The 20,355-nt window shown below is 43.4% G+C and overlaps 1 protein-coding gene across 1 annotated transcript in view; it reads left to right on the top strand.

Annotated features, from left to right (window-relative positions):
- The window catches only part of LOC311002866 (corticotropin-releasing factor receptor 1-like), a gene marked incomplete at both ends in the record, with an annotated part of 109,922 nt that extends 94,302 nt beyond the window's left edge, over positions 1-15,620 (top strand). Inside the window, 4 exons of the mRNA XM_083994429.1 lie at positions 4,483-4,568; positions 5,345-5,480; positions 6,766-6,807; positions 15,480-15,620. Coding sequence (XP_083850555.1) covers positions 4,483-4,568; positions 5,345-5,480; positions 6,766-6,807; positions 15,480-15,620 — 405 coding nt within the window. The remainder of the gene's footprint in view (positions 1-4,482; positions 4,569-5,344; positions 5,481-6,765; positions 6,808-15,479) is intronic.
- Positions 15,621-20,355: the final 4,735 nt, after the last annotated feature.

Here is a 20,355-nt window from a genome sequence, read left to right as displayed (position 1 = left end):
TTCTCCGTTTATGACCAGTTTGATGCATGGGGCAGTATATACGTGGCCCAGAGACCTCCCCAAGCACCAAAAAATAACCACAATCAAAATTTTCATGCCATGGGGCCTTTAATACAATCGTGCTGCTTCCTCTCACAGGCTTTTATCTCTTCTCTCTGCACCTGATCCTGCAGCAGGATCATCGGCCGGTCACCGACATTTCTGTGGCGTCCCCTTGTCCTCCCCCCTCCCCTTCTCTGTCCTCCGTTGGGACTCTGATGCTGCTGCTGCTGCTGCTGCTGCCGTGGAGCGATGCACGGCTCCAACGGATAAATACAGGATGTTATTAAAGGGATAGTTCACCCAAAATTGAAATCTACTCACCCTCATGTGGACTAAGGGCTGGGAGAAGTTTCAGAGTCCTCCGTGGCTTCTCTGAGTTACAGGGGGTCTCGGCGTAGCAGTGCATGTCCATATGACGGTTGCAAATGGATACCAACTGTCTTCGTAACAAAAAGACACACCAAAAAACATCCAAATACCTCCATGCTGCTCGTATGTAATGTCCGTCTTGTATTGAAGCCCCGAAATGCGAAATTGTCCCGAAAAAAATTAAATAAGTCTATATTTCAAGCTTGTTTGTAGGGGAAGCTTCTCGAAGCTCCTCTTCCCGGTTCGTCCAAATTTGACGAACTGGGAAGAGGAGCTTCCGCTACAAAACAAGCTTGAAATATAGACTTTGGAAAATAGGCCTAGAAAAAAACCTCAGATTCCAGATGCTCATGTAATTTTATACATCCATATTTTGGGGGAATAAATCACACATAAGTGTGTGAAAGTAAAAGCCTTTTTTCCTCAGGCAATAACTGTAGCATCAAGCTATATGATCATAGTATCCCTAATGTATCTGTTCATATGTCATGCATCAACATATTTTTGTCAAGTGACCGACAGTAGAGAGGCTGGAGGAGATGGAGAAGGAGAGAACAGAGGAGGTAGAGGAGGAGAGTCAAGAACAGATGAAGGAGGAGAGGCAGGACGAGAGAAGGAGAAGCTGGATGAGGTAGAGAAGAATGAGATGGAGGAGAGGCTGAAAATTCACAGGTGAGGTTAAATAACGATGGATGTGTTAGTCATGATGATGCACAGTTGACTTCAGCCAGAGCAACTGAGAACTCTTCTAAGTTGCCTTCTTGTCTTTCATTAGTTACCCTAGCTACATAACATGAAATTATGATTGCAAATGCAAAAAACATCAACTTTCAGGATGTCACCAATGTCAAAATCAAACCTACTCCCTTGCTCCCAGCCCTTAGTCGACATGAGGGTGAGTAGATAATGAGTACAAATTTCAATTTTGGGTGAACTATCCCTTTAAGGCCATTATCATAAGCACTATAATGCAGCAGTGGAGTCAGTGCTGCGGACAAGCAGCAGCAGGACGGACAGACGGACGCAGCGGTTCTTGAAAGTTTGCCATACATCTGTTCGTTGGGGCCGAGGTCGGGTCATCTGGCCCTGGAAAGTCTTCCTGCTCCTCCTGCTATTCCTGTTCCCAGGCTGCAGCCTCACACCTTTGTTTGTCATTAGTCATGTGGTGGGGGAAAATACATCTCAAGTAGCACTTCACTTAGTCCAAACAATCAGAGTAATTACAAGATAATGCAGGAATTATAGTTTCTGATAGTAAACAGACACACACATACATACACATACACACACACAGCAGGATCATCCCTCCTTCTATTGGCCAGATATAGCTCAGTCCTCGGAGCTCCACCAGCGTCCAAAAGCTATTAACACAGCCTGACCTGTACTACACACACACACACACACTCCATGCTACTGTAATACACACACATATATATATAACCTAACCTATAACCTTCATATATATATAACAAAAAAATGTCCATATCTCTGTCTTAATACGTGATTTTCATCATGGTCAACGCTTCGTTCAGTCGCCTCCTGATGACGTTGCAGCCTCCTACGCACATGTGTCGATTCAATTCAGGAAACTTTATTCGTCCCCGGGGGGCAACTTTTTAAAAAATAACAAAAAAAGAAAGAAAAAACGGCACATCGATAAAATATAGAATGGAAACACATAAATATTAGGTGGGAAAACAAAGTTGAGGAAAAAATGACGACAACGACAGGACGAAGAGACGTCGATGACGATGATGCAGAACAAAATCAAAACTGTGATGTTATAATGAGAATAATAATAATAATATGGTGAAATATTTATAAAGAAAATGTGTTTGTGCCAAAACCTGGATCATATCTGGAGATTTTTTTGGATATGAAATATTACTGTCATGTGATTCTGAGCAGCTCCATCTCTGGTGTCGGGGGGGATTCATCTGCACAGTGAAACAAAGACTGACTTTAATCCAGTTGAAGTCACATTTTTAAGATTCACTTTGGTTGATTTTGTCTAAATATTATAAAAGATGTGCAGCGGATCTCAGATCGTCCTCGACGTCTCGTGCCCAAACACACACATACACACTGACGCTGCTTAAAACCAGCTGCTTCGTTCTGCGTTTTTAACACCAGGAGGAAGAACAAAAAACATTTCAACATTTATTGTCATTTTCGCTCTTGTATCAACATACAAAGTAAAACTAAATACTGTTTCTCATCAGTTCCTGTCAAAAAAGAACAGAAATAAATATTTAAAATAAAAATAAAGAGTTAAAATTGACTGAGAGAAGTTACAGACTGAGTCCTAAAGGAGGAATAAACATATAAAAGCAGGTGCAGTAGATCAGTTTCCAGTTCATCACTGTGTATTAAGCCGCTCCTGAAAGTCGTCCCAGCTTCCACAAACGACATTTTCCAGCTGTTTGAGGTCATTTATATTAATCAGCTTCTAGGGGTCAAAAGGCCAGATTGATCTGTGACTAATAAACGATCAATTAGAATAAAATCAAGTGCGAGGAAACTGGAGCGGAAGAACGCGAGCTGCATTTTAAACGGGACAAATATTTAATGTTGAGTGAAAAACGCTGCACATTAATGCAACTAGGTGAGGCTGCGTTCAGTACTTCGGGGCGCAGGGGCGACTTTGCATAGATTAAAATTGAATTAACTGCACATTAAATATGTATGTTACACAGAGACGCATGTTAAATGCACATATGTGATGATACAGATGTGCAGCGGCGACAGTTATACAGAGATATAAGACCGGACAGATGTTTTATCCACAGAGAAGCAGATGATTTTGTCTCAGAGGAGAAACTACACGAGTGTTTATTTTCGACTGACACGACCAAGTTTCCTGAGGACTGTAAATAAGTCCGAGGCTGAACGAGGCGACTTGTTTTTCTGCCACGAAACATAAAAACATAAAACATAAAAGTCCTGCTGGAAAAATAAGGAAATAGTGCGTCGTTAGCAGTTAGTGTGTAGCATGTAGCCCTGCAGCGCTCTTATATAAACACTGAGATATAATGGGACGTTTCACACTCGCTCACGTTAGCAGCCTGTGTGTGTGTGTGTGTGTGTGTGTGTGTGTGTGTGTGTGTGTGTGTGTGTGTGTGTGTGTGTGTGTGTGTGTGTGTGTGTGTGTGTGTGTGTGTGTGTGTGTGTGTGTGTGTGTGTGTGTGTGTGTGTGTGTGTGTGTGTGTCTGTGTGTGTGTGATGTTGTGCAGGCAAAAGGAAACCTCTGGCCCGACATATGCCTGGGACCTCGGCCCGAGTTTGGCCCATATGCTCCCACATCTGGGCTGATTCCAGCTGTTATCCTCCAGTGTGTGTTGGCAGCCCGGAAGATTTACTGCATCAGTGTTTGTGTATGTCCATGTGTGTGTCTGTGTGTGTGTATATGTGTGTGTATCTATGTGTGTGTGTGTGTGTGTGTGCAGCAGAATTGGCCCGGTAGTAGCAGCAGCATCTGACTGTCACGCTCTACGTGGGCCAGATGTGGAGCCGAGGAACCGGGTTCATGTCGATCCAGAAGAAACACAATGTGTGTGTGACCACAGGAGTCCTTCTACCTGTGTGTGTGTGTGTGTGTGTGTGTGTGTGTGTGTGTGTGTGTGTGTGTGTGTGTGTGTGTGTGTGTGTGTGTGTGTGTGTGTGTGTGTGTGTGTGTGTGTGTGTGTGTGTGTGTGTGTGTGTGTGTGTGTGTTGTGCATGAATGATTTTGTGTGAACTGAACTGATCGGTCGATGAACGGTTGAACGGGTCGAATGTGTGACTCCATGTTGTTGTTTAGTTACAGTTACTAGTTACTTCTCTTAAAAAGTAATTGAGGTTTTTACAAGTTCTTGTACGTCACTTTTGTGTTTATGATTTACAGACTGATTAGTATCTATGTTGGAATAGCGGTTTATAAATAAAGTGTTTAATAATGATAAATAACGTGTTTTTATTTTCATATTGATTGATTGATCTTCATGTCTGACAGTCGTTTGTTAATGTTTCTCACATGATGCAACATGAAGAAGATTTTGGTCTGAAGCTTTAAACTCTGTCGTTTTCCTCCAGATCAACTTCATCTTCCTCTTCAACATCGTCAGGATCCTGATGACCAAACTTCGAGCCTCCACCACGTCAGAGACCATCCAGTACAGGTACGATCCGGTATCCAGTACGGGTATGATACAGTATGGGTACAATCCATAGACTGTAAAAAGAATGGACGTCACCCATTGGTTTTGGGGAGTCGTTTTTGTGACTCAAATATGGCGGCCTGAACAGCGCCATGTTGGATTTACCGCCCACTGGCCTCGAAGCAGCCTGTCTCCGGACCTGTCAGTCAACGTTTCTGCGCCCTAATTGGCCAGAATTTTAAACCTAATAATAGTAAAACGGTAGAGTTAAAAAAAAATCCCCCCCCCCTCAGAGTGTGTGCGGGGGTAGAAACTATCGATTGAGACCAAAAAACATTCTGACACCAGGCTTTTAACATGTTCATTGAGGATGTAAAATCGGCGATTTTAACATGGGGGTCTATGGAGAATGCTGCTTTCTGACACCAGCCCCCAGAGGAAGCCGAGGGGATTGCAGTTTTTTTGAACGCGGAAATGAGCTTCACTTCTCAGACCGACAACTGCCCCCTTGATACGATCCTGTATCCAGTACGGGTTCGATCCAGTACAGGTACGATTGGGTATCCTGTACAGGTACAGACTCACCTGATTGACTGGCGCTGACTTTGTTGTTTCTGCTGCTGAGACTCTAGAGACCAAACTTTTCCTTCAGCGCTTTAATAATTCATGAGTTATAGTTGATTAGTGGAGCGTGTTGAGGACTTTCACCTCCTCCCTCCTCTTTCCTCTTCCTCCTCCTCCTCTTCCTGTCTGACCCTCTGCTCCTCCTCCTCCTCCTCCTCCTCTTCCTCCTGCAGGAAAGCGGTGAAGGCGACCCTCGTCCTCCTCCCTCTCCTGGGAATCACCTACATGTTGTTCTTCGTGAACCCCGGAGAAGACGAGATCTCTCAGATCGTCTTCATCTACTTCAACTCCTTTCTGGAGTCGTTCCAGGTGAGATTCACCTCCCAGACACACACCGAGACACACACACACACACACACCGAGACACACACACCGAGACACACACGGTATCTTCCTCAGGTGTGTGTGTGTGTTTCTCTGGATGGAAAACATAAAAATTTGAGAGCTCAGACACAACCATGTGTGTGAGTTCAGGTGTTTAACTTTGGGTGAAACCACTACATCAGTTTTAGGGGGGAAACAATTATTGACTGAACCATTTTATCTCCATGACTATAGACACTTAAGTTTTATTCTTTTTAATTAAGCTTTTATTGGTCTTTTAACTTCCTACATCACTTCAGTGTTTTTCTTTTAATGTGGCTCAGTCCATCACGATCAGGTGAGTCGACTCTGAAAAAAGCGACCCAGAATAATATTAAAACTTTCTTTACTTTAAAAACTTCCAGATGTTCCTGTTTTAGCTGATGTGAACTCACTTGTTTTAATATTTTAATTATAGTTAAAGTTTTAATTTATTCTGAATATTTTTGTGGCTTTTATTATTGTTTTATTTTTATTTTTTGTTTTGACTATTTTATAATTTTATCATGTTTGTCTTTCCTGACCCTTCAGTGCATCCTGGACATTTTTACATTTTAAAGGGATAGTTCAACATTCTGGCAAATTGGGCCATTGCCATAATCCCTATAGGCATAGCAGTAGGTTCGTTACCTTTAATTGTCGGTGCAAGCTGTTTTTAGAACGGCGGAGCAGAGCCGTGAGCTGCTCAGAGCTACGCTAAGGAGGCTCATGGGATTTCTTGGTTTCCCTCATCAAACTCATCAAATACACAATCCAACAACTCCAAAACGCTCTGGTGGACAAGTTGTGACCTGCACATTCACCACGCTATGAGATAATAACACAACGTTACCAGACAGAGTTGTTTTAGAGGGAAATTCATGCAAAACCACTGATGCACGTTGTCTTTAGGGGCAGTTTTTTATCAAGCAGTCTCTGCATTTACCTCTAAACAATTTGCCAAAATGTTGAACTATCCCTTTAATATTTCTTCTTTTTCTTCTTCTTCTTCTCTAAATTGTAAACATCATCCATAAGAGCAAAAAAACAAAGGCAAACTCAACTCACAACATCTGTATTAACATTTGTGGACATTTTCCCACCATAGTTCAAAACGACCACATTTTCTGTCGCATTAAAACAAACTAATTTGACGTATTAACACGTTCAAATGAGAGAAACACGTCGGTGTGAAGAGGAAGAGCTGCTCACTGACCATGTTTCTCTCTCTCTCTCTGTTTCTCTCTCTCAGGGCTTCTTCGTCTCAGTGTTTTACTGCTTCCTAAACAGTGAGGTAAGCAGATTCACATCCACGACGTTATTGATCCAACGTTTTATCCTCCCTCTGCTTCAGACTCTTATTTATACCTCCTCCTCCTCCTCCTCCTCTTCCTCATCCTCCTCGGGCGGCTGCACTCTCCCTTTTGGTGGCTGCTGCTGCTGCTGCTGCTCTGTGTGTGTGTGTGTGTGTGTTGTTGTTGCTGCAGAGTGCTAAACCCCGCAGCTCTTATATTTAGGGCACAATTAAGACTTGTCATGTAGCGACGTAAGTGACATCACGGCCGAGGCTTTGTGACAGCGTCAGGCCTCATCAGGGCTGAAACCGGCTCAGAATAGAAGCGAGACATGAATATGCATGTGAGCGAAAAACACGACTTCATCCTTTAACGTGTGAGATTATTATTGTTATTAATATTAACCGTGGTGGTAGTAATTAGCGATATTGCGCTTCATGTGTGTGTGTGTGTTTTGGGAGCGATGGGAAGCGTTTCAATTAATTACAGCTGGAGAAATGGGAGTTAGTAAAAATGACGTTTATGAACATTGCAGATTAGATTTGTTCAAACTCTGCCTTTAAACTACGGTGGCCTCGAGGGACCAACACGCTGCTGCTGCTGCTGTTGAAGAAAACAAACACACAGAGGCAGGAAACTACTTCCTCAGTTTGAGATAACACAACACAACACAAGTGTTTCTGGGGGACACAATAAGGGGACGGACCAGGCTAAAGACTAATGCTAAGCTAACAGTCCATTGAGGTTAGAGTCAGAGTCAAACCCCACGGACAGGAAGTCGTCAGCACAACTTCTCAAGTCAAGAAGAAGAAAAACTACCCCCAATTCCAATCCGCCCCCTAAAGACTCAAGCCCTGAACCCTCACTGACTAAAGTGACGTCAGCTGTAAGTGACAGAGTGTGAGAGTCTGTGAGGGTCCAGATGCTGTAAACATGAATGGAACAGCACTTACCCACTCTCACGACACGTTACCTTGACAACAACATGTTGTTGACTCCGGTCTTGGGCCGATAATTTACCGTACTTTCAACGCGCACAAGGTGTGTGAGGTGGACGGACTCAAAACAAAATGTTCCTGGATCAGATCTGATCAAATCATCATCAATAATCACAAACTGCACGTTAATACTGACAGTAAACTTCTTCTTTTTTTTTCTTTCTTTCTTTTTTTTGGTTGTTGCTCCTGTCCATTAACAATAAAGAGAGCGGCGGAGCTCTCTCTGACTACGTGTGGTAATTTACTTCTTTTTTTTTTTAACACTTGCGTTCCGACGGCATCTCATGTGTTTGACTTCACAACGCTATGAACTGTGGGTAATTCCCCTACCCAAAGTCAGCATCGGTGCTGACTTACGGTAAGGGGGCAGTAAGGGCTCATTCACTGACTCACTGACTTGATGATCTGACAATGGAACAGCCCTCACACACTCACGGACTTCCCGTGAACGCGCCTCTAAGTCAGTGAGTCCGTGAGGGGTCGGATTGGAATTGGGCCCTAAAGTGTCCCAGACTGGTCCCTCGCTTTATTGTGTCCCCTGGTCTGGTCCCTCACTTTATTGTGTCCCCTGGTCCCTCACTTTATTGTGTCCCCAGTCCGGTCCCTCACGTTATTGTGTCCCCAGACCGGTCCCTCGCTTTATTTTGTCCCCTTGTCCCTCACTTTATTGTGTCCTCAAACCAGTCCCTCGCGTTTTGTCCCCAGATCCCTCGCTTTATTGTGTCCCCTGGTCCCTCACTTTATTGTGTCCCCTGGTCCCTCACTTTATTGTGTCCCCAGACCGGTCCTTCACTTTATTGTGTCTCCTGGTCCCTCACTTTATTGTGTCCCCAGACCGGTCCCTCACTTTATTGTGCCCCCTGGTCCCTCACTTTATTGTGTCCCCTTGTCCCTCGCTTTATTGTGTCCCCTGGTCCCTCACTTTATTGTGTCCCCTGGTCCCTCACTTTATTGTGTCCCCGGCGTGGTCCCTCACTTTATTGTGTCCCCTGGTCCCTCGCTTTATTGTGTCCCCGGCCTTGTCCCTCGCTTTGTGTCCCCAAACTAGTCCCTCGCTTTATTGTGTCCCCTGGTCCCTCAATTTATTGTGTCCCCTGGTTCCTCGCTTTATCGTGTCCCCTGGTCCTTCACTTTATTGTGTCCCCAGACTGGTCCCTCACTTTATTGTGTCCCCTCACTTTTTTGTGTCCCCTGGTCCCTCACTTTATTGTGTCCCCTTGTCCCTCGCTTTATTGTGTCCCCTGGTCCCGCACTTTATTGTGTCCCCTGGTCCTTTGCTTTATTGTGTCCCCTTGTCCCTCACATTATTGTGTCCCCTTGTCCCTCACTTTATTGTGTCCCCAGCCTGGTCCCTCACTTTATTGTGTCCCCAGCCTGGTCCCTCACTTTATTGTGTCCCCTTGTCCCTCACTTTATTGTGTCCCCTGGAAACACTTCCTGTTGTTGTTGGAGTTTGTGCGTGTGTTTTTCTTCAGCTGCAGTGACTTAATAACGGACGAATGTGCTGCTTTAGACGTGAACCAAAGAAACAATGAGACCGGTTTCATCCAGACTCCGTCACAGGCCTCGCTGCATCTGGCTCTGAAAAAAAAAACAAGAAAAAAAAAAAAAAACTCAGCTCCAATAAAAACACGTCAGTGGAAACTGTTAAGAGACGCTTTTGCACAAGTTTGACACCCTGACAAAAGAAATTAAATCTTCTGTCCTCCTTCACTTCCCTTGGCCTCGGTGTTCAGAAAGTATTCAGACCCCTCACTTCTTTTCTAGGCCGTCCCTCCCTCTGTCCGTCCTCCTCTCAAGGACACAATATCTATCCAGTTAACGCCACGAGGGATTTTCTCTAAATGAGTCGTTTTGCAATATTAATCGGGACCTGAAGACAAACTGATTAGATTTTGGCGGCTAATGGTCAAAGGTCATCGTCACAGTGACCTCACAAAACACAATTTTGACTTCATGAGTGAAATAACGCGACAGCTTCTTAAAGGAATCATTTCACATTTGACGCAAACATTCACCGACTAGAGTTTGGTGGCTAAAAGTCAAAGGTCAAGGTCACAGTGACCTCACAAACTTTATTTAATTTAACTTTAACGGTTCGTGTTTGATGATGTGGCTACGGATAAACACAATGTGACCCGCAGCCGGATCATCCTCCAGAACAAAACGTGTCAGAATCGTTAAGTGTTCGTCACAGAATTTATTTCTGTAATTACCCAAAAGACAGCGAGAAAAAAAAAAAAAAAATCCCATCAGCTTGTTGTCAAGGGAAACCGCGGTGATGCAGCTGATTGGACGCGATGTGGGAAGGCGCGCACCTGTCTGTGTGCGAGGTCTCTCAGCTGACAGTTCACATCAGAGCTGAGACCGGCGCCGCTCCGAGACTCAGAGACTCGGATCAGAAAAATAAAAATACTGCAGCATCGAAGGTTCCCAGGAGCAACCGCGGTCGCAGCTGGTCGCCGGGCCAACTGAGCAGTCGGGAGGCGGAGGGGGGGATGAGGAGGATGGAGATGGGGGTTGTGGGGTTGTTGGTCTGTTGGGTGGGGGAAGGGAGGTTGGAAAGAGAAGAGACCGAGAACCTGATGGTGACTCTGGACGAGCTCCAGATCCAACGAGGCGAAGAAAAGCAGAGAAAACAGAAATAAAATCTAAACCAGAGGACGTTTGTTGTTGTTGTCGTTGCTGTTGTTGAACAGGAAGCTGAAGGATTTTCAGAGTAAGAGACTGAGCAGCGATGAGACCGTTTCAGTATTTATCTTTTAAACCAACGTTTATACATTTCACAAAACGCTTTGTGCCAGAAAAACACAAAATCGAACAGATTGTACAAATCGTACAAATTAAAATCCTCATGTTGAGTCAGTTTTAACAATATTTATCTTTAAGTCAGAGTTGAATAATGAGAATATCAAGTCATAGTTAAAGTGTTTATAAACCAGAGCTGAGTTGTAGTTTATAAACTGACTTTAAACTTAATAAATCTGATTTAATTTTTTATATTTTTGACATAATTTTTAGGTTCAACATAATCTTTTAACTTTTTAACATGTGTAACATCTGGGCATGTGTTATTGTTTTGTTAATTCAAGTCATTAAAATTGGCTCATAATTTTTTATTTTTGCCCAAGAACGTCATCATTTTGACCGAATATCTCATGATTCAGACTTTACATTTTATAAATCTGACTTTATATTTTAAAAGTGTGACTTTAAAGCAGAAGTGAGTGGTCCGGTCGTTTTCGCTAATGCTGCGTTCCAGGCCGGCTTTTGAAATCGTAAATTACAGCTTCAAGTCACAACTTACGACTTTGTAGCGTTTCAGGCAACCCACTCGTGTTTTTCCGACCTGTTTTACCGGTGAAAGTCACTATAACGGCCACTCGTAACTTCCGACCGGTGAACTCGTACCAGATCGAACTGGTACCACTTCACGGTCGGAAAAATACGAGTTTCCTTGAACGCACCATAACAGTCCTCGTCGCTACGTCGCCACATTCACGGCGTTCCTTGGCTGCACACACAGCCCTGCATGCCGTTCTCTCTCCTCATTGGATAAAAACTGTAGGATACGATAAATGTTTTCTCCTCGGCTCAGAGCAGAGCAGAGGGACTGACAGACCCGTGTTTCAGTCCAAACACTCTATGTAAGTGATTGCTGTCGGAAGATATAACTATTTAAGACTTATATTAACACAAATATATCACTTACTTCTGCTTTAAAGCTAATTAGTTAATGCTAAAAATAATAAAATTTCATAATTTTACTTTGTTCCCGTAATATTTCAAATGCCAAATTAAATACTTTAGAATGTCTTTATCAAATTTTCTTAATTTTCTATTATGCACCATAGACTTTATTCAGATATTAAAATACTGGTTAATTCGGGTTTTATGAATATGAATGCTAATGCTAATGCTAATACAGAAAAACAAATGCTGTTATTGTCGTTGGATGGACATTGTGTAAAAAACAGACACACAATAGAGTAATGTAGAAATAAATGATCATAGATGAGAAGATAAAACCATAAAGAGACACAAACTGACCCTGGACCAGCTCCAGATCCGTCGAGCTGCAGGAAACTGGAGAAAACCGGATTAAAACCTTAGACAGCCGTTTGTTGTTTGGTTGTGTTGTTGTTTGGTTGTGTTGTTGTTGTTGTTGTAGCAGGAAGCTGACGGAGCCTCGGAGCCTTTAATCTCAGAGAGAGTGAGCAGCTTTTAACCTGATTGATGAATTAACCAGCTCATCATGTTCTGTGAAGTCTGGATCAATAACGTTTTGGCGACCGGCGAGCGAGCGAGTGTGTGTGTGTGTGTGTGTGTCGTCCTGATGGAAACCACGACAACCTGAGTCCGAAACCACGACAACGACCACGATGATGTTATCACAACATGACCTCTGACGACCTTTAATGGAGACGAGCGGCTGAATCATAATGTGACATCACATAGTTACAGTTTGTTACCGAGCGGGAAACACGTCAGCTGACCTCAGCAGCACGCCGCCACGCACACGCCGGCAGGATGAATGATGGATGGATGATGGATGGATGGATGAATGATGGATGGATGAATGATGGATGGATGGATGATGGATGGATGAATGGGAGGAGGAGGATGAGTCGTAGAGGATATTGAGAGAGAGGAGGAGGAGGAGAGAGAGGAGGGAGAGGGAGGAGGAGAGAGGAAGAAGAGGAGGAGAGAGAGGAGGAGGAGGAGGAGAGGGAGGACAAGGAGGGAGAGGAGGGAGAGGAGGGAGGAGGATGAAGAGGAGGAAGATGAGTAGGAGAGAAAGGGAGGAGGAGGGAGAGGGAGGAAGAGGAGGAGAGAGGAAGAGGAGAAGGAGGAGAAGAGTAGGAGGAGAGAGGAAGAGGAGAAGGAGGAGAGAGGAGGATGAAGAGGAGGAAGATGAGTAGGAGAGAGAGGGAGGAGGAGGAGGGAGAGGAGGAGAGAGAGGAAGAGGAGGAGGAGAGAGGGAGGAGGAGAGAGGAGGAAGAGGAGGAGGAGGAGAGGGAGGAGGAGGAGAGAGGGAGGAGGGAGAGGGAGGAAGAGGAGGAGAGAGAGGAAGAAGAGAGAGGAGGAGGAGAGAAGAGGAGGAGAGAGGAAGAGGAGGAGAAGAAGGAGGAGAGAGAGGGAGGAGGAGAGAGGAAGAAAAGGAGGAGAGAGAGGAAGGAGAGAGAGGAGGAGGAGAGAAGAGGAGGAGGAGAGAGGGAGGAGGAGAGAGGAAGAAGAGGGAGAGGAAGGAGGAGAGAGAGGAAGAAGAGAGAGGAGGAGGAGAGAAGAGGAGGAGGAGAGAGGAAGAAAAGGAGGAGGAGAGAGGAAGAAAAGGAGGAGAGAGAGGGAGGAGAGAGAGGAGGAGAGAGGAGGAGAGGGAGGAGGAGAGAGAGGAAGATGAGGAGGAGAGAGGGAGGAGGAGGAGGAGAGAGAGGAAGGAGATGAAGGAGAGGAGGGAAGATGAGGGAGATGAGTAGGAGGAGGAGGAGAGAGGAAGAGGAGAAGGAGGAGGAGAGAGGAAGAGGAGGGGGAAGAGGAGAATGAGGAGGAGAGAGGAAGAGGAGGAGGAGGAGAGAGAGGAAGAGGAAGGAGAAGGAGGGAGAGGAGGAGGAAGAGGAAGGAGATGAGGAGGAGAAAGAGGAGGAGAGAGGAAGTCGGAATCAGAGTTAATTTAACAACAACACAAGTGCAGAGGATTAAAGTAAAAACTGTGAAATATTATTATAGTGTTAAAATGAGGTTTTGAGGATCAGGTGTGTGTGTGTGTGTGTGTGTGTGTGTGTGTGTGTGTGTGTGTGTGTGTGTGTGTGTGTGTGTGTGTGTGTGTGTGTGTGTGTGTGTGTGTGTGTGTGTGTGTGTGTGTGTGTGTGTGTGTGTGTGTGGATTGATTTTGGGGCGAGAGCAGAGGAACCTGTTTTAATCTTCATTAAAATGATGGATGTGGTGTTGTTACAGTAGATTCTGTTTATAAAATACATTACAGTAAATGAATCAGAGTCAGTTTAACACTGTAATAAAAGACTGTATATTTATATTTAATATGACGTTTTATATATTTATGCTGAAAACGCTTTGTGCCAGAAAAAACAGACGAAGTAATGAAAAGTTGAAGGAATCGAACAAATGAAATCTACAGACGGTTAAAATGATATTTATCTTTGAGTCAGAGTTAATAATAATAAGAAGAAGAATATGAAGTCATAATCATGTGTTTGAACTGAGTTTATAATCTGACTTTTAAGTTATTTATTTACTTCATATCTTCTAGTTTTGACTCATTAGAGTCATAAAACTGACTTTGTATCTGAAGTTTCTGTCTCATAATCATCACGTCATAAAGAAGTTGAATATTTTCCAGGTTCCAGGTTCACTGACTGTTACTGACTGTCTGTTACTGACTGTCTGTTATCTAGAGTAGCCTACCTGTATGCAGGGACAATAGCATACCGGAAGTCACGACCGGAAGTTGCTCTTCTTCGTGTGTATCATTTCTATGTAGATAAAAAAAAAAACTCAGTAACTCAAATGGTCCATGATAAAATATTGTTTTCCAGCGGATATCTTAGTTACAACATGATTGAGCTACTAAATATAACAAAATATTCTTTTGCATGGATCGTTTATTAAAGCAGAAGTAAGTGATATTTTTGTGTTAATATAAGTCTTAAATAGTTGTATCTTCCGACAGCAATCACTTACATAGAGTGTTTGGTCTGAAACACGGGTCTGTCAGTCACTCTGCTCTGCTCTGAGCCGAAGAGAAAACATTTATCGTATCCTACAGTTTTTATCCAATGAGGAGAGAGAACGGCATGCAGGGCTGTGTGTGCAGCCAAGGGACGCCGTGAATGTGGCGACGTAGCGACGAGGACTGTTATGGTGCGTTCAAGGAAACTCGTAACTCGTGTGTTTTTCCGACCTGTGAAGTGGTACCAGTTCGATCTGGTACGAGTTCACGGGTCGGAAGTTACGAGTGGCCGTTATAGTGACTTTCACCGGTAAAACAGGTCGGAGAAACACGAGTGGGTTGCCTGAAACGCTACAAAGTCGTAAGTTGTGACTTGAAGCTGTAATTTACGATTTCAAAAGCCTGCCTGGAACGCAGCATTAGCCAAAACGACCGGATCGCTTACTTCTGCTTTAAGTTATTGAGTTATTAAAAAACGCTGCTAACGGCTAGCGGCTAACGGCTAGCGCCGCTCCTGCTGACAGCAGACCAGGAGAGAGAGAGAGAAAAAAGAAATGAAATGTCTTTGGTGGGTCCTTTGGTTGGGTTTAGGCAATGAAGAAAGGAGTTGGTTAAGTTTATTAAAAAGGACAGGTAGAGGCTAGACAGGCCAGAGAGAGAGATGGGGTTCTTAGAATAACATAGAAATACTATACACGAAGAAAAACAACTTCCGGTCGTGACTTCCGGTATGGATGAGCTGAGCTATGGCGGCGCCCTTGTCCCTGCACACGGGTCCCTCTCACTGTCTTACTGACTGTTACTGTCTCTTACTGTCTGTCTGTTACTGTCTATTACTGTCTGTCACTGACTGTCTGTTACCGCCTGTCTCTCATCTGTCCCTCATCCCTCTCTCTGTCTCTGTCTCTCTGTCTCTCTGTCCCTCATCCCTCTCTCTGTCTCTCTGTCTCTCTGTCCCTCATCCCTCATCCCTCCCTCTCATCAGGTTCGCTCTGCGGTGAGGAAGCGTTTCCACCGGTGGCAGGAGCAGCACTCCATCAGAGCCCGGATGACTCAGGCCATGTCCATCCCCACGTCCCCGTCCCGCGTCAGCTTCCACAGCATCAAACAGTCCACGTCGCTATGAGAAACCAGACGCCCCCGTCCGACCCTCCGTCCGACCGTCCCTCCGTTCCTCCACGCCGTCGCCATGACACCGAGATGTCTGCCTGCCCTCCTCCTGCTGAGACGCCTCCAGCCAGCTGTCGTCACGGTGGCGGTCGTCATCACTTCCTGTCGCTCCACTGGAGGACAGTAAAACTCTGTGATCCGGACGAGGACGCCTCTGGAAGCTCGGGGGGGCGGGGCTTCAGCGCTCAGGGGGGCGGGGCTTCGGCGCTCAGGGGGGCGGGGCTTCGGCGCTCAGAGGGGCGGAGCTTCAGCGCTCAGGAGGAGGCGAGGGATTTGGGGGCGTGGCCGAGGACGCTGAGGTCAGAGGGTCGACAGAGTCTGGATGTGAATGTACAGCACGCCACCTTCTGTCCCAGCGTCCCGCTTCACTGGACTCCAACGCTGTGACTAACTTATTCAAACTCTTAAAACTTTATTTTGTTGTTTTGTTATTTTTTGCCGTCACACAAACGACCGACCGTCTGATCAAAGTGTTTATTATTATATTGTTTTTTTTCATTTGTGTCATTTTTTTTTTTTTTTTCCTCCGGCGTTCAGCTTCCACCAACTTTCCACAAGGTTCAACACATTCCAACACACATTTTTCACCTGAAGAGTTTTGTTCTGAAATAAATAAAAAAAAACACGTCAGGATCAAAAAAGTCACAAACAAACATCAGTTCATGTTTCTCACATGTTGCCTGATTTTAAGAATCAATTATCAAACTAACAAACTCGTCCACACAGTTTAATTCACAGCGGCAAAGTTACTGTCAATGTTTTGGTGCCACATCTTCATCAAACAGAAAACCTTTAATTAATCTAATTTATCCATTTAATATCTGAATTCAAAGCCACATTTACATCATTTCCCAGCTCTTTCTGTGATATTAGAGACAGTTATATGTGTATTTTAAAGTTATTTTTCAGACTTTTTGCCCCGTTTTAAAGTCATAAAAGTATAAACTGATGGTACGAGGTGCAGCAGTTCACTGAGGTTTGATAATTTAGACTTCCTGTCGCAAAAACACTCGTACGTACGCTGCAAAAAACTGGTTCACAAAAATACAAGAAAAAGACGTTGAGCCTGAAGAGATCAAACTAGAAGCAGTGAAACAATCTGATTTTTTGCAGCGAGATCATTTTATCTGACAGGAAAACTTCTAAGTTTGTTCAATCTAAAATAAATCGACTCTTTTTTTGCCAATCAACCTCACACACTTAAATAAATGACTAATTAAAGTGTAAATTACTTTATATTAGTGAAGTGTAAAGGTGAAATCGGTCTAAACCCAGAACTGGAATCAGACAGACAGAAATGGATGCTGCATGTAAACATCTGTTTAATGTGTTAGTGAAAATCACTTCCTGGTTCGGAATCAGATTCAACATTTGAATAAAAATGTATTTTTATATAAAACAACAGAAGCTGGTCCATCTCTGTCTGATTTAGTGGTGACTGACTTCATTTTCAGATTTCCAGACAAACTGAGACATCAAAGATTCAGGGTCGTTCATGATCAATTTAAAAAATAAAACCCAGAATTCAAAGATTGTACAACATTATAATAATAAATCTCATATTTTAAATCATAATCATCATCATTTACAGTGTAATGATGAAGATGTGGCACCGACTCACTGCAGGTTAATGTTTGTTGTTGTTGATCCATCCGTCCAGGTGACAGGTGACACTTCCTGTTCACCTGTCGCACCAAACGGTTTCTTTTTTCTTTCTTTTTTTTACATTAGGTAACACTTTATAATAAATACACACTATTAAGCATTAATTAAGCATTAATAAATACTGAATTCATCATTTATAACACATGAATACTCATTAGTATGTAGTTTATAAACAGTTAAAAATGTTTTACTCATCATTGATAAGAACTAACTGTATTTATAAACTACATACTAATGAGTATTTATGCGTTATAAATGAATAATTCAGTATTTATTAACGCTTAACTAATGCTTAATAGAGTGTACTTATTATAAAGTGTTACCTTATGTCATTTTAATCTAAACCGTGACGTAAAATCATCTTCAACCTGTCGACACGACGTCAGTGTTGATTAAAAGTCTGTTCAGCGTCGCCTGATGAATGTAGCTCTGGTTCTTCTGCTCTTTTAGCTCCGTGTTTGGTCTCGATCCTCCAGCTGCTCCGCGCTCTAAAAACATCTGGACTGTTCACGTTCACATGTGTTTGTTTGTTCGTTTGTTCGTTATTTGGGAACAAAACTCTTCAGCCAAACACAGAGACTTAATTAAAGCCGCTGCCTGTCGGACACGGAGCATCGGGAGGACGAGGAGGAGGAACTGATCCCAAACAGGAAGTGACGTTCGGTACTGACTCAGTGTAAATAAAAAGAAAAATGAATAAACCAAAAATATATATATAAAAAAAAGATAAAATAATGATAAAGAAGAAGGAGGAGGAGGAGGACAGGACAAACCACACACTGTAACTCATGGGCACATTCTCCGTGTGATCAGCAGCTCACGTCCACATTCCTACGACACCAGTTCTGCCTGAACCTCTTTTCGCTTTTTATAAGAACTGCTGTTTCTGTCCAACTGTAAATGAGCCGCAACAACTTTCTGTCGCCCCCAAAAAATGTTCGTCTGTTTTGTGTTTTTTTTGTTTTGTTTTTTTACTTTTATCCTTTTTTTTATTTTTTTTTCAAGTGATGTTTTCGCTCTGGTTGTGAGAGCGGGAGAACTTCACCTGCCACTGTGACGTGTTTCCATCTATACAGCTTCTCGTACACAGTACGTCGCAATTGGAGACGCTCAAATTTAAAAAAACAAAAAATACAACAAAAAAACTACTATTATCAGGCACTTTTCTTTGTGCAATGTAAAGAAGTTGATGTCATTTCTTTATTTTTTCATGCAGCAACCAAAACAGGAACTTTATCGTCATCATTTCCAGCACAGAAAAACAAAAAAACAAAAGAATCATTTGGTCAAACAAAGAAGAGGAAGAAGAATCACCGACACTTCTCCATAGCTGTGTGGTACATGTGGTGATCACGATGTAATTCACAATATTATTAATATTATTTATTGTTATTTATTTTTTCCGATATTGTTATTTTCATACTTGAAACGTAAAAAAAAAAAAAAAAGATGTCAAGAGATGATGATAATAATAAAAAAAACGTGTGTGTTGCATTTGACTGGATGAAAAATTTTACACGTGGCTGCGATGTCAGGTCAAGTTTATTTATAGAGTGTGTTTCATACACAAGACAACACTATTTACTTTCCATAGAAAAAATAAAAAATAAAATAAAAGCTCCACATACACACACACACACACACAAACACACACTGAGCTGTGGTGGTGTGGGGACGGCTGCCGTTTGTCTCCACCGTCCCCGGAGATCAGAGCAAAACAAGAACTACACTTTGAGCATCTTGTGATCCTTTTAAAGCTTTTGTGTGTGCGAGTGTCTCGGAGGAGGAAGGAGAGAGAAAGAGAGAGAGAAAGAGAGAGGGGGAGCGGACTGACATCGGCTTTTAAATAAGATCCTTCTGCCCAAATGAACATCCGCCATTTTTTTTTTCTCATTCTCCCATGAACCCACCAGAACCGAAGCCGTTCGTTCCCTCTAAAAAAAACTAAAAAAAGACACAGAGGAAGTAAAAAGTTGTGGGGGAAAATTCCCTCTGACAGTTCTTTTCTCCCGGCGTTGCCACGTCGACGATGGATTGGATGTGAACTTCCCATGCAAACACTTTATTTTTCTTTTTTGAGAGTTCGCAGAGGTTATAGCCGCGGCCTCCGGAGCGGCCCGGGGCCCCGGCAGCTCGCTGTCGACTCTCAGAAGCACTTCTCCAATCAGAGAGGAGCTGAGGGAGCAGACAGTCGCTCATCTTCACAGTTACTGATGAGACTTGATTTAATTATCCTGCTCTTTAATTCAACAGCTCTGATGGTGTAACAGCCGTTGCATCTGTCTCCACGGCGACGAAGCAGTTCAACAAAGAGGTGCAGGAGGAGCAGAATCAATTAAAAAGAAAAAAAAACCCTGCACTTCCTGGATTTTTAACCTCTGCTTGACCACCGGCGCCAATCCATACAAACACATCAAGATGCATTTAGGGATAATGTGTAAAAGACAATTCCATTTAATCTAATTGTTCCATATAGACCGAATCGCCTTGTTGTTTGCAACTACTTCCGGGTAGAAAACCAGCACGTAATTTGAATGAGAACAAGAGTTTAGCTATATATCACATTTTTCACGCCCTGCCACCATTTAGACAAATCTGAAATGATTGAAGCAACATTACTATTTCTGTGTGTGTGTGTGTGTGTGTGTTTTGTGTTGCTACGTGTTGTATTTATTCAGTTTGGGGGAATCACAGTGTCTAGAAAGCATCAGTGGCTGCAGCTGACCCGTGACGGGGTCATTCCTATGTTCCCACAACTCTAGTATGTTCCCACATTTCTAACTTTTGTTGTCACAGAAAATTAGGCCCTATGTTCCCACAGCCCTTTGGTCCCACCATTGGTTGGGTTTAGGCAATGAATAAAGGAGTTGGTTAAGTTTAGTAAAAAAGACCAGGTAGAGGCTAGACAGGCCAGAGAGATAGAGTCCAGATAGGTAGAGAGAGTCCAGTGGGAACATAGGGCTGAGGGAACATAGGCACGCTCCCACAGACAGCTAATGGTGGTAGCTAAGCTAACGTCAGGACGT

The sequence above is a fragment of the Trachurus trachurus genome (assembly GCF_905171665.1).
Source record: "Trachurus trachurus genome assembly, chromosome: 19".
Taxonomy (NCBI): Eukaryota; Metazoa; Chordata; class Actinopteri; order Carangiformes; family Carangidae; genus Trachurus; species Trachurus trachurus.
Note: the sequence above shows the minus strand (reverse complement) of the source record. Positions and strands in the feature narration are given on the sequence as shown.